This window comes from Lathyrus oleraceus, chromosome 4, assembly GCF_024323335.1.
Source record: "Lathyrus oleraceus cultivar Zhongwan6 chromosome 4, CAAS_Psat_ZW6_1.0, whole genome shotgun sequence".
NCBI classification, from domain to species: domain Eukaryota; kingdom Viridiplantae; phylum Streptophyta; class Magnoliopsida; order Fabales; family Fabaceae; genus Lathyrus; species Lathyrus oleraceus.
The window spans coordinates 252,831,236-252,845,262 of record NC_066582.1 but is presented as its reverse complement, the minus strand read 5'-3'; the positions used below and the strand labels follow the sequence as shown (position 1 = coordinate 252,845,262).

The 14,027-nt window shown below is 34.8% G+C and overlaps 1 protein-coding gene across 1 annotated transcript; it reads left to right on the top strand.

Moving 5' to 3' along the window:
- Positions 1 to 228: 228 nt before the first annotated feature.
- On the top strand, positions 229 to 552 carry LOC127136932 (uncharacterized mitochondrial protein AtMg00820-like). Its single transcript, XM_051063442.1, has one exon. It carries the CDS (start codon positions 229 to 231, stop codon positions 550 to 552), a length of 324 nt encoding a protein of 107 aa, XP_050919399.1.
- Positions 553 to 14,027: the final 13,475 nt, after the last annotated feature.

The window sequence follows — 14,027 nt, the reverse complement described above, 5'->3', positions numbered from 1 at the left end:
GACAGAGCCCCCTGGTGCTACTGGAAGTCAAAATTCAGGCCCAGAAATCGATTTTCTGGGAGGAAACAGCCTATTAATGATCCTGGACAGCAACCATTCGCACTGGAGGATGGTGAAACGAGTAGACGACCAACGAGGCAGAGAGGTATGCCTCAAAGACTCCGAGATTGTGAGGTATTCCGTGATAGCGAGATCAATCATGATGGTGATCTCATCCATTTCGCTTTAATGGCCGAATCCGAACCGGTGAATATGGAGGAGGCATTAAGCGATCCAAAATGGATGAGTGCAATGAAGGATGAGCTGGAATCAATTAAGAAAAACAATACTTGGATGTTGGTCGATTTACCGAAAGGTAAAAAGGCAATTGGTGTGAAATGGGTCTTCAAGGTGAAAGCAAATCCGAAAGGTGAGATAATCAAGCATAAGGCTCGATTAGTGGCAAAGGGATTTTTGCAAAAGGAAGGCATTGATTTTGATGAGGTATTCGCACCAGTTGCAAGGCATGAAACCATCCGGTTAGTTGTTGCGATTGCAAATACCAACAGCTGACCGTTATATCAAATGGACGTCAAATCGGCATTTTTGAACGGTCCATTGGATGAAGAGGTGTATGTGGGACAACCACCGGGTTTTGTTGTTCAAGACCAAGAGGAAAGAGTCTACAAGTTGAGGAAGGCACTCTATGGTTTGAAACAAGCTCCAAGAGCTTGGAGCAAACGCATAGATGGTTTTCTTAACGATATTGGTTTCAAGAAATGCGTGTCCGAGCATGGGGTGTATGTGAAAACGGGTGCTAGCGAAGGGGTGATCATTATTTGTCTATATGTGGACGATTTGTTGATTACCGGAAGTTGTGAATCATACATTTCAAAGTTCAAGCAAAAGCTTATGAGGGAATTTGAAATGAGTGACCTTGGTTCTATGACATACTTCTTAGGCATAGAGTTCCAAAAGACAAAGTTGGGGCTGCTCATGCATCAAAGAAGGTATGCAATGGAGATCTTGAAGAGGTGTGATATGGAGCATTGCAATGCTGCCATAACTCCATCCGAGGCACGGTTACAACTATCCAAGAGTGAGGAAGAGCAAGATGTGGATCCAACTCAATACCGGAGATTGGTTGGATCATTGCGTTACTTGTGCAATACGTGGCCTGATTTGGCGTTTAGTGTTGGTATTGCTAGTAGGTTCATGGAAAAGCCAAAGGTATCACACTTGGCAGAGGTTAAGAGGATCCTTCGTTATGTGAAAGGTACTCTTAGCTGTGGAATTTTGTTTCCGGCAAGTGACACGGGCAGAAGTTGCAATTTACTTGGATACACCGACTCCAATTGGTGCGGAGATAAAGATGATCGAAAATCAACGGCGGGTTATGTCTTTATGTTCGGCGGTGCACAAATCTCTTGGTGTTCTCGAAAGGAGCCGGTGGTTGCTCTCTCTTCTTGCGAGACGGAGTATATTGCAGTTTCGATGTGTGCATGCCAAGCTGTGTGGCTTGTGAATCTGTTGCGTGAGCTGGAAAGCTGCACGAGAGAGGGAGTTTTGTTGTTGGTGGACAACGTTTCAGCCATCAACCTTGCTAAGAATCCCATATAGCACATGGGAGAAGCAAGCACATTGAGATGAGGTTCCATTACTTGCGCGATTTGGTGAGTTCTGGACAGTTACTTTTAAGCTACTGCAGAAGTGAAGAACAAGTCGCGGACTTGTTGACGAAATCGGTTACAAACGATGTTTTCAAGTGACTCGTGGTGAAGTTGGGGATGAAGAACATCGAGCATTTGACTTAAGGTGGTGTGTTGGATGCTATATAAGTCAAATACAATGTAACTATGATCAGAAGCATGTTTGGAGAATAGCTTATTTGAGAAGCTATTTGGAAAAGCTGCCAAAATGCTGCAGGAAAACCAGAAAAATATTTGTTTTTAGGTTGTTTTTGTTTAGCTTTTGTTTGTTACTTTGTTTAGTGTTAGTATGCATTATATATACATTTTGTAACATGTTGAATGAATTAATGCCATATGATTTTTACCCTCTCAATTAATCTCTATTCTCTCTAAACTTCATTTTCCCCAATCCTCCAATTTCATCAAAATTATCCATCACCTCCATTGATTCGCATACAAGTTTTTGTGCTTATTCCAACATAAAATATGTAACAATATTGCTCTTTAATTGGGAGCCATAAAAGTGACATTCAAATAGAAATTACAAGTTCGTTTCTTGATTATTATCATCTATTTCTCATCACATTAATGATAAATAGTACCACTGTTTTTCTTTTGATATCAACATAGAAAAAGATTGATAGATCTACTAATGATAATAAGTGGATGGATGGAATTATACCTAAAGGACTGATCTGAGAAAACATTGACATGAAGAATCTATTTCATAAGAGATTCAAAATACTCAGCAAACACAATTTATTTAAAATACTCACTAAACCTAACAGAGTTGAGTAAGAAAGTTCCTTATATATTTTTAACCGTAAGACAACAATTCAAAATACTCAGTAAACTAAAAAATTTATTTCATAACCTATTTCATTAATTAAGATATCAATTAAAAAACTAAGTTTAAAATTAAAAAACTAAGTTTGACCGTAAGACAACAATTCAAAATACTCAGTAAACTAAAAAATTTATTTCATAACCTATTTCATTAATTAAGATATCAATTAAAAAACTAAGTTTAAAATTAAAAAACTAAAGCCCAAAAAATTGTTAAATCCCTAAAAAGAACACTATTATTAATTAACACGAACTGATTCCACCAACACCAACCATTCAACTGTTCTCAATCAACAAGGGTTGGGAGAATATGTTTTCTGAAAGGACCAATTTGGATATGAGGGAGTAAATTTATGGGGTAAAAAGTAAGGAAAATTGGAGAAGCGAATGAATCCAAAGAACATTTGAAGTCACGGTTGTTAAATTTGGTAAAGTTAATTTGAAAAAGGGAAAAATGAAATTTGAAGCGGTAATAAGAAATAGGAAGTAAAAAAGAAGCAGCTGATATTGATTTCTGGTCTATGAAGTAAATAATTATTAATATTTTTTTCATGTTGTTTTAAACATAAACTTATATTAAATACAAACTATATTCCATACAAATTAATTTGTTATACTAATTTTTTTTCAAACTTCATTTCATACAAACTATACATTTTATAGAAATTACATTTCAAACTAATTTTGGTGAATTGTGTTTACTTATCTTATCTAAAAATATATATATACTTACTTAGATAGATAAAGATATATGTACTTAAATTAAATAAAAAAACTAATAAATACTCTCTTCAGCACGATTTATAAGACGTAAATTAATTTTTGTATTCATTGAATAATCAATATAATTGATATATTATAAGGCAAAATACATTGATGGTTGAATGAATATAAAAAATAACTTGTCTCTTTCAAATAGGATAGAGGGAGTAATAATTTGTATTAATTCTCTTTTTAACCAAACTTTTATATATATATATATATATATATATATATATATATATATATATATATATATATATATATATATATATATATATATATATATATATATATATATATATATATATATATATATATATATATATATATATATATATATATATATATATATATATATATATATATATATATATATATATATATATATATATATATAAAAGTCTAATAGTCTTACACTCAACTGTTAATATAAAAATTTAAAATAGTTAAATTATTCTTAATTGAAGTTTGAGATAAACTGTTTAACTACATTTCAGGAAGTATCTGTGAATGAGTTATCATTATCACTAATGGAGTGAGTCCTTGTTAATTCCATTGAAGTAGTTGAAGAAGAACCAAATAATAAGTATTGGAACGTGTGCTTTAATTGCAAGAGACTTCAGTTGAAAGAACAACAAGAAAGATTGAAGAGTTAGGTGTTAGTGAAAATAAGAGTTCAATCAAAAGTTTTAATGATCTGGAATTGAAAGAGTTGCCATCACACTTTAAATATGTCTTCTTGCTATAGAAATCATTGCAAACAATAATTTTTAGTAGTTCATTATCTATTTTAGGGAAATAAAAACTCTGAAGAGTTTTAAAGGTAATAAAGAACCATATGGTTGGAGTGGTACTGATTTTAAAGGAATAGGTCCAGCCTATTGCATGCACAAGATAAATATGAGGAAGAATTCAAACTTGTAGTTCAACGTCAAAGAAGATTAAATCCTATCATTAAGGAAGTGGTGAGAAATGAAGTGGTGAGAAATGAAGTACTCAAGTTACTTGAAGCATGTATAATTTACCTTATTTATGATAATTATTCTGTGAGAGTGGTGCGTGTAGATCCAAAGAAGGGAAGTATGACATTCATCTAAAATGAAAAGAATGAGTTGATTCCAATTCGTACAATTATAGGATGTCAAATGTGTATTGACTATAGAAGTTTGAATCAGGCAACAAGGAAATATCATTTTCTTTACCTTTCATGGATCAAATATTATAAAGATTAGCGGATAAAATTTGCTATTGTTTTTGTACAGTTATTCGAGATATATTCAAGTTGCTATGGATCGCTCGAATCAAGAAAAGACCGCTTTCACTTGTTGATTTGGATTTTTTCTTATCAGAGGATGTTAATCGGTCTATGCAATGCTCCAACTACTTTTCAAAGGTGCATGTTTTTTAATTTTTTCTTATATGATTTATAACTCCATTAAGGTATTTATGGATGATTTTTCTGTCTTGATAACCTTAATATCATTCTAAAGAGATGCGTTTAAAAAAACCTAGTTTTAAATTGGGAAAAATGTCACTTTATAGTAACCAAAGGTACTGCTTTAGGACAGAAACTCTCTTTGAATCGTATTGAGGTATATTAAGAGAAAATAAAGGTCATTGAAAAATTACCTCCTCCCATAAATGTTAAAGGAGTGAGAAGTTTCTTAGGACACATTGGTTTTTACCGATGTTTCATAAAAGACTTCTCTAAGATTGTAAAACCTTTATGCAACCTTCTTGTAAAAGAGAATGATTGTTTACATTCTAAGATTATAAAACTACTATGCAAGCTTCTAAGGAATACACTTAGCAACAAAATAAGCGTTTTTACAAAGAGACTAATTTCTATCTTTGGGATGAACCATATTTGTTTGAGATTAGTCCTGGTAGATTAATTCGAAGGTGTGTTGCAGGCAAGGATGCAAGAAGTGTTATGTGACACCATGTGGGAGAAATTTTTGTAGTAAAGGTGCTACAAAATGGTTTCTAATGGTCAGCCCTATTTAAGGATTGCAAGTTATATGTTCAATCATGTCTTGAATGTCAGAAAATAGATAATATATCTAAGAGGGATGAGATTCTCTTCAATGTTATGCAAGAACTTGAACACTTTGATTGTTGTAAAATGTACTTCATGGATCTCTTTCCACCATCTAATTTTCATCTTTAAATTCTCGTATATGTTTATTATGTTACCAGGTAGGTTGAAGCCACTATGTGAACTAATAATGATGCCCACTTTGTTACTAACTTTTTGAAGAAGAAGTTTTTTTCTAGGTTCGGAGTCCCTAGAGTCTTGATCAGTGATAGAGGGATGCATTTTTACAATAGGTATATGAGGGTGTGCGTGCAAAGTATAATATAAAACACAATGTATCCACACCTTATATTCGTCAAACTTGTGGCTAAGTGGAGGTGTCAAACATGAAGTTAAAGTAATTTCTAGAAAGTACATTTTCACCATCACATAATGATTATTCAAAGAAGAAAATTCTCTGACAAATTTTAAGACTCATTTAGTATTTTTCCCATTCAACTAGTTTATGGAAATGTTTGTCACTTACCGGTTGAGCTAGAACACGAAGTGTATTGTGTTGTGAAGTTCTAGAACTTTTATGAGAAAGAAGCTAGAAGGAATAGGTTGTTGACATTAGACATATTGAAAGAGATGATAATGCAAGCTTAACATAATGCAGTTATCTACAAAGAGAGAACCAAAAGGTATCCCAATAAGAACATGGTGAATCAAGAATTTCATTCAAGACATGAGGTTCTACTCTATAATTCTAGGCTTAAACTATTTTTTAGAATCCAATTCAAACCCCCCTTTCTTTTGTTTTTCAAACCTTCACAAAGGAGTGTTGGCGTTCCCAGGGGTAGCTTTCTTAATGCTCGAGTGTTTAGTGTCGTCTGCGTCGTCCTACAAAAGGAATCGAGTTGTGATATGTCAAAAAGGAAAGCGAAGATGGCTTAAAAAAACGAGGCGAAATTCTATTACCTTAAGACCATCAGCACCAAGGCTGGAGTTGTTACTCTCAATTCACTCAGGGGTATTTTTGGCATTAGGTTCAGGATCAACATCAATCACCTTTAGAGCAACAAGTTTCGTTGGCTTGATTTTGATGACGTTGGTTTTCGGCTGAGAGGTGGCGTCATAAGTTTTTGCTTTCTTATTCCTCTTGGAAGGTTTAGAGGTGTCTAGGGAGAGATCATCATCGTCTGACTCAACTGTTTGAACCCGGGGATGGTTAGTCTTTCGCTTCCTTGGAGTTGGAGGTGATTTTCGACTTACCCGAAAATAACATAATACGTCAAGAAAAATAATAACGCGCGAAGTATACCTTTGTTGTTGTTTTGATGGTTTCTTTTTCTTGGCGTTCGTCCTTGGCGGAGCTAGCAGATTTCTTCGTCGGACCCTTTATCAGGTTTCTTTCGACGACTAAAAGAAGAAAAGATCAAAATAGTGATCACAAATAAAAAGGGTGTTAAGAAAATATTGGAATAAGAAATAAATCGAGAAACCCCCATATTTCACACCTTCATATATTGGAGAGAGTATGTGAATATGCTTTATGTCAATATGAAGATGACATTTGAAATTGCTCAGAGTGTGCTTAGTCGGAACCACCCGTTAGGCGCGTTTTTTAGAGTCTTATCGAAGAATTTTCACAAAATCCCCACAGACGAACCAGTTGGGAAACGAAAAGGCTAAAAGCCACATCAAAATCAACAATTGGTAGTCAAGGGAATTTTAGTGGGTGAATATTAAAAGCTAACACATACCTTTGTTCGTATTTAACATACAAACGTAATTTTAAATTAGGGAGTTTATTTGTAAATTTTTCTCTCAAAGTTACTGCTTCCTCATGGATGGTTCGACAAAGATCATCCGGTTTGTAGGAAGTCTCAAAGTATTTTTGGAATTCTTGGATTTCTTTGATGTGAGTCGAAATATCTTTCTTGGATCTTTCCGTTACAAAAGCAAAAACGGTGGTTAGATGCTGAGTAAAAGTAGGAACGTCAAACATTTCTGTGGAATAATAACTTCTCCACCAAGTGTCATATTCTTGAGTGCAGTAGTACGATGGTTTAAATGATATGGAGGTGAGTTGTATAGTGCCAACATAATGAGACATCTCTTTGTTGCATTCGACCTCAGTATGGTACATGATGTAGAGAACAAACACCCTTTTCTTGTTGAAGATTGGTTTGGGCAAAACTTGGTTGAGACCAAACTGTCGAGAGACAAGATTGTGTTGGTAGTTGAGGAGGATTATCTGGTTTTTCGAGGGTCTGAGCCTTGTTGCAATTAACTTGGGTGTGAGAAACGCTTCCCATATGGCCAGTGATTTCGCCTCTTGATCTTTAGAAGGAGCGGGAAATTTCCAAGTAAACTTCTCTGGGTTATGAGTCATGTTGGCAAAGGGAGCCATAGAAGGAGTGAAGTTGTAGCGTTTTGCGTACATCATCACATACTCAGTAAAACTTTTCTGTAAGCTCAACCCTTCATCATTAGGAGTCTATTGTACGAGGCGTGTTCCTTAAACTCTTCTATTTTTGATGTCATCAGCCTCTTCGTTGATTGTTTTGTGGGTTGGCAATGATTTTTCGAAGGTAGCATTGACCTATAGTTGAAGCAACCAATATGGGCCATCCAGTAGTAGATTTAATCCTAGCTGAATCTTCTTGAGGGTTTCGACTCCTTCTCCTAGAGACTTATAGAGATAACCTAGAACCATCTGGTTGATGCAAAATTTGTGTCCAGCGTGTAATTGGTTCGCCATGGTCAAAAATTTATTTTCCACTTGTAGAGATTTCGAGCAGAATACGCATCGAGATAGCCAGAGTGCAAGGAAGGTGATGTGCTCTTCGTCAGAGACATGTTCAGTATCCTTGTTGTGGTGACCTGAGATGTAGTGAGTAAAGGTAGCTCAATTGCCATCGAAGCCAATGGTGTCCTCGGTCTTGTAGTTGGGATCGAAAGTGTCTCTAGTTGGTCGAAGGCCAGTGCTAGAAGCAATATCAAAAAGGGTTGGAGTCAACATTCCACAAGGGAAGTGAAACTTGTTATAAGTATTATCCCAAAAGTATAGGGAAGCTACCAACATGGTTTGGAAATAGCCAGGGCCAACCTTCGACAATGGGATCATGTCGAAGATTTCCATTTCTTTCCAAGTTTGAGCAATATGGTTTTCTATTTTTACGAGGCAAGACAAGTAATTTTCAGGATCTTTAGACAAGGGGAAAGAGCGAAACACTCTAAGAGTGTTGCTCATGTAATCTAAGTTGATAGGTTTTTCTATGGGCTCAATCGAAGACTTTGCCTAGGTATCAACTACAACATCTGGTTCAGCGCTCGCAGTCTCATTACTAGTTTTAGATTTCTTCCTACTAACTATTGGTTTGGTTCGGTTATAAGTTTGAAAGTAATTTTTGAGTTTTTCAGGGTTAGGATTAATATTTGGTAAAGGACCTACAATTGCATGCGTTTTTCCGGAGATTGAGATAGGAAATAATACATACGACTGATAAATACGCCGTTTCTCTTCTTCAAGAGGGGGCTCCGGAGTGTATTATTGGTTTCCCACGATTTTGGGACCTAAGATCTTTTGAACAAGAGGAATGGATGCGTGTTTCTTGGAATCTTTGGAGTTCTTGGTTTTTGACTCCATTGATGATGGAAAATATGGAGGAAGTCTGTTTTGTTTGGAGTTTTGTTGAGAGAAGAGGAAGAGTTTTTCTTGTGATTCAGAATGGAGAAAAGTTCAAAATAATCAAAGAAAGAAGGTGAAGTGAGGTACTTATAGTGGGATGAAAAAATAAAACATTTCATTTTAAAATGTCGATAGTTGTTGAAGATCGTGGAACGCGTGTTGATCGGAGAAAGAACGGTTAGACGATAGCAGTTAGCATGGCCCATGATCTCCTAGGAAATAGAAGTGTGATGATTAACTGAGATTAACGTCTCGATGGGATGTTTGAATAAAGATGGTCATGATGACCTTGACGTCATATCAGTACAAATACTGTTGCGTTGAAAATTTTCAAAAATGCCATTTTCTCCATATAGTCGAAAACAACATTTTTGTGGGGCAATTTGTTAGCTGGATTTTCGATGTTTGAAAAGAATATATTGTTTTCGACGAAGATTTGAGAAGGAATAGTCGAAGAAGACTTTTGTTTAATAAGGTTTGGTCTGGGACTTAGAAATATTATTGGATTCAGATTCACTTTTCGACGAAGGTGTCTGTTTAGAGTTGCGTTCGACGAGCGTGATTCAAATTAATGCTCATAACCATTTTTGGACTTATTCGTTTCTGGAGAAGACACATGGAAAGAAGTGAGTAGAAAAGTCCATGCAAGCAAAAACATGTCATCTTTTGGAGAAGAGACTGTTCGTTACCGTTAGTTTCGATATAGTATCCACCCACACATGAGACTTTCTCACCAACGAATTATGAACTCATCTTATAGTTTTCCTCACTTACCAATTATCACCTTTAAGTAAGAAACCATTAACACATTATTAGGATTCTAATACTATCCTAATTAGGTGATCATTAGATACTTACTCTAACAATATCGTTAATCAAATGATTGACATCATACAACGAAATATTACATATATGTATCAAGGAGTCTGGCTCATACGTCTGTTCTAGATCTTGCATACAAGTCTTAATGCGAGTACATCCTCAATTCCATTTCTAGTATCGTACATCACACAAGACAACTGAGGGAATTTTGATGTAATATCTAAAATTCTGGTATGCAAATCCCAGATGTCGTATACGATGTCACGACACCAGGATCAGAACATTGTCACAACACAAACAATAATAGTGTTCAGGTAAGTAACAAGAAGTAAATAACATAAATAATTTTTAACCCAGTTCGGTGCAACTTCACCTACATCTAGGGGCATCCAAGTCAGAACGGAAATCCAATATAACAATATTAGTTTGAAATTCTAAAAAACTACTATTTTACAAACTTCTCACCTAATCACTACCCGTGGAATTTTAATCTAAGACTATCCTAGATATGAGATCCTTCTCACTTCCCTTCAATCATACAACAATGGTAATAGCTGAAAAACAATCAAAGAACAGAAGACAGACTTCCAATGAAACTGAATGCGCTCTTGCTTAAAAGCTCATGAGTGATGCACAATTACAACTCAATAAACTCAGTCGAATTCAAGTATCAAAGAAATACTAGAATGGATCATAAATAACAACGACAACTAAACCCTAACAATGACAATTTCCAGCGCAACTTCTTCTTCTTCTTCTTAGGTTTAGAATCACCCTTTAAATAGCCCCATAATAGCATGGGCTTTGGGATAAAAAAATACCAGATCCAAAACAAATCAAATCCAATCAAATTTGATGTCTCCTTAAATGTTTTGACATCTGTTCAGCATAATATTTGATCAAATCAAATCTGATGTCTCCTTAAATATTTTGACATGCATTCTGCAGAATAAAATTTGATGTCTCCTTAAATGTTTTGACATCTGTTTTGCGTAATATTTGATCAAATTAAATTTGATGTCTCCTTAAATGTTTTGACATCCATTCTGCAGAATCAAATCTGATGTCTCCTTAAGTGTTTTGAAATTCGTTCAACATAATCAAATCTGATGTCTCCTTAGATGTTTTAACATCCATTCTGCAGAATCAAAATTGATGTCTCCTTAAATGTTTTGACATCCATTATGCATAATCTAATTTGATATCTCCTTAAATGTTTTGACATCCATTATGCATAGTCAAATCTGATGTCTCCTTAAATGTTTTGACATCTATTATGCAGAATTAAATCTGATGTCTCCTTAAATGTTTCGACATCCAGTCTGCCAAATCTTTTGCAGAATCAAATCAAATGTTTCATTAAATGGTTCGACATTCAGTCTGCACAATCTTCTGCAAATCTAAAATAAATATTTCCTTAAATGTTTCGACATCCAGTCTGCATAATCTTCTACAAAATCAAATCAAATGTGTCCTTAAATGTTTCGACATCCATTCTGCATAATATTTTGTAGAATCAAATCAAATTTGATCTAATGTTTCCTTAAAATGTCTTAACATCCTTTTTTATGAAAAAAGTGCTTAACTGGAAATGAAACAAGAGTTCCTAAAATAAAACTTTTTCGAAAGTCAGATATGATAGCTGAATATTCAAATAATCTTCAGATATCTCATAATAAAGTAAGTCTTCCAAGAAGTAAAACAAAACCTGCAAAGATGTCTGATCAACATGTCACGATATCTTGCTCAACATCTTGTTGTGATACATGTTTTAACAAAATTGCTACAAATTACAAAAGCAAAGACCTAACAATCTCCCCCTTTGGCAAATTTTAGCTAAAACAACCTCTGCATCATATAGCTGGAGAAAAAGACATAGAGATAGAAATAAGTAGTAGAAACTCAGCCTCACGGAAAAGACATAGAGAAATAAACTCCAAACAACCAAACACTTAGTATAACACCAAGACATATCAGAGGCACACACAACATAAATAAGTAGTAGAAACCCATCCTCATAGAAAAGACATAGAGAGAAATAAACTCTCACACTCCAAGCCTCATTTAGAAAGAAAATGTCAAGGCATTCTATCTGACATCACGACAAGCAAACAATAGCCTTAGCACAAACATAATTCTCTGAAACAGAATGCCAAGACATTTTGTCTGATATCACAATAAGTACACAACAACCCAAGCAGAAATAGAATTCTCTGAAACAAAATGTCAAGACATCATGTCTGACATAACAGGAAGTACACAATAGCCTAAGCATAAACAGATCAAACTCCCCCTGAATGTCATGATCAACAACACATAAATAACTCCCCCTGTCATACAGGAAACATACCCCCCATCAAAGAAACAACCTTCATACGGGGAGTAAAATAAATCAAGAGCACAACAAGCACAACGCTACACTATCTACTCCCCTTCTTTAGCCAGAATATGACAAACCAGGTCAGACATTCATCAATGGAAACAAAACAATATAGAAAAGTAGTAATAGAACATGTGAGTTAGAGGTATAGACCATGGCACACAGAGGTGCAATATTCAGGGCAAAGGCCCACAAAAAACATACAACATCAAATTGAAAACACACACAACTCAGATAGCAGTAGAAGCATCTGATTCATTCCTTACTGGCTCAACGTTTGACTCAATGTCTTCCACATTTACTAAAGCATCTGTTTGCTGAGATGATGTTCTAGCATCTTCATCGACATCAGTCCATTTTACAACAATTGAATCATCAACCACAACATTAATGTATTCCATCATGCTCTGTGTTATGGAGTTAAATACCCTGTAAGCTCTATTATTTGTAGAGTAACCAAGAGATATCCCTTTGAGATGTAGATGTCCAAGCTTCAAGTTCCACAACTTGACTTCATCTTCCTTGGACATTAGGCATGTGGAAGAACAAGTAGTTTCATGTGAACAATATTAGGTTTCCGTTCCTTTCTAGTTTTAATCATTAAATTATTAGCCCTATGATTATATGTTGGATGTTTTGGATATCCATACAGTTTGTAGTAGAAAGGCTTTATATGTCCATATTTACCATAATAATGACATTTATAAGGCAAAAACCTGACTTTAGTTTGAGTTTCCTGATGTCTAGCAGGATGTTGTAACATTTGGTCGGACATCATGGGCTCATACTTCCTTTCTGGAGGAATAAATTTTGTCACAAGGGTTTTTCCTTATTTATTTTGATATTGGAAATTAAAATCTATACCTTTTAAGTTTCCAACCCTTTTCCTAACTTGGAGAATTTCATCTAGCATATCAGACCCATTATTCAACATTCTTATGGATTTGGTCATGTTTTCAAGTTTAGAAGACAATAGAGTTACCTCATTTTCAAGATCAGTGATAGTAGATAAAAGTTTCTCTTTTTCAACCTATAGTTGAGCTATGATTCTCTTATGCTCTTCTCCTGTCTTACACGCCTCTTCACTTCTGACACAAAGCTCTTTGTAGGAAGCAACCAATTATTCATAAGAGACATCCTCATCACAAGAATCTTCATCAGATTCATATCTACCAGTGAAAGTTGTAACATGCTTAGCAGTTCCATCATCAATTTCACCTTTAGAATCATCAGACCAAGAAACAAACAAGCCCTTCTTTTGTTTCTTGAGATACGTGGGACATTATGATCTAATGTAACCAAAACCCTCACATTCATGACACGGAATACCTTTTTCTTGATTAGGATTTTCTTCTATTATTGCTTTTCTCTGAGAATCATTGTTCTTGTTGATGTTAGATGAGATGTTCTTGACATTTAGTCTTGACTTCATACCCATTCCCTTCAGTACCTTGTTGAATTGTCTCCTTAGCAGTACAATAACATTATTTATTCCCTCATCAGTATCTAAGTCACATTGGTCCTCTTCATCTTCTGTTTTGGATATAAAAGATATGCTCTTGTTCTTTTTTTCAGATCTTTCACTAATACCAAATTCAAAAGTTTGGAGTGACCCAACAAGTTCATTTACCCTCATGTTGTTGATGTCTTGGGCTTCTTCAATGGTTGTGACCTTCATGTCAAATTTCTTAGGTAAGGACCTGAGAATTTTTCTAACCATCTGTTCTTTTAACATCTTCTCTCTCAAGGAACTAGATGAATTTTCTATTTCAAGAACATTCATGTGAAAATCATGAATACTCTAATCATATTTCATCTTTAGATTCTCAAATC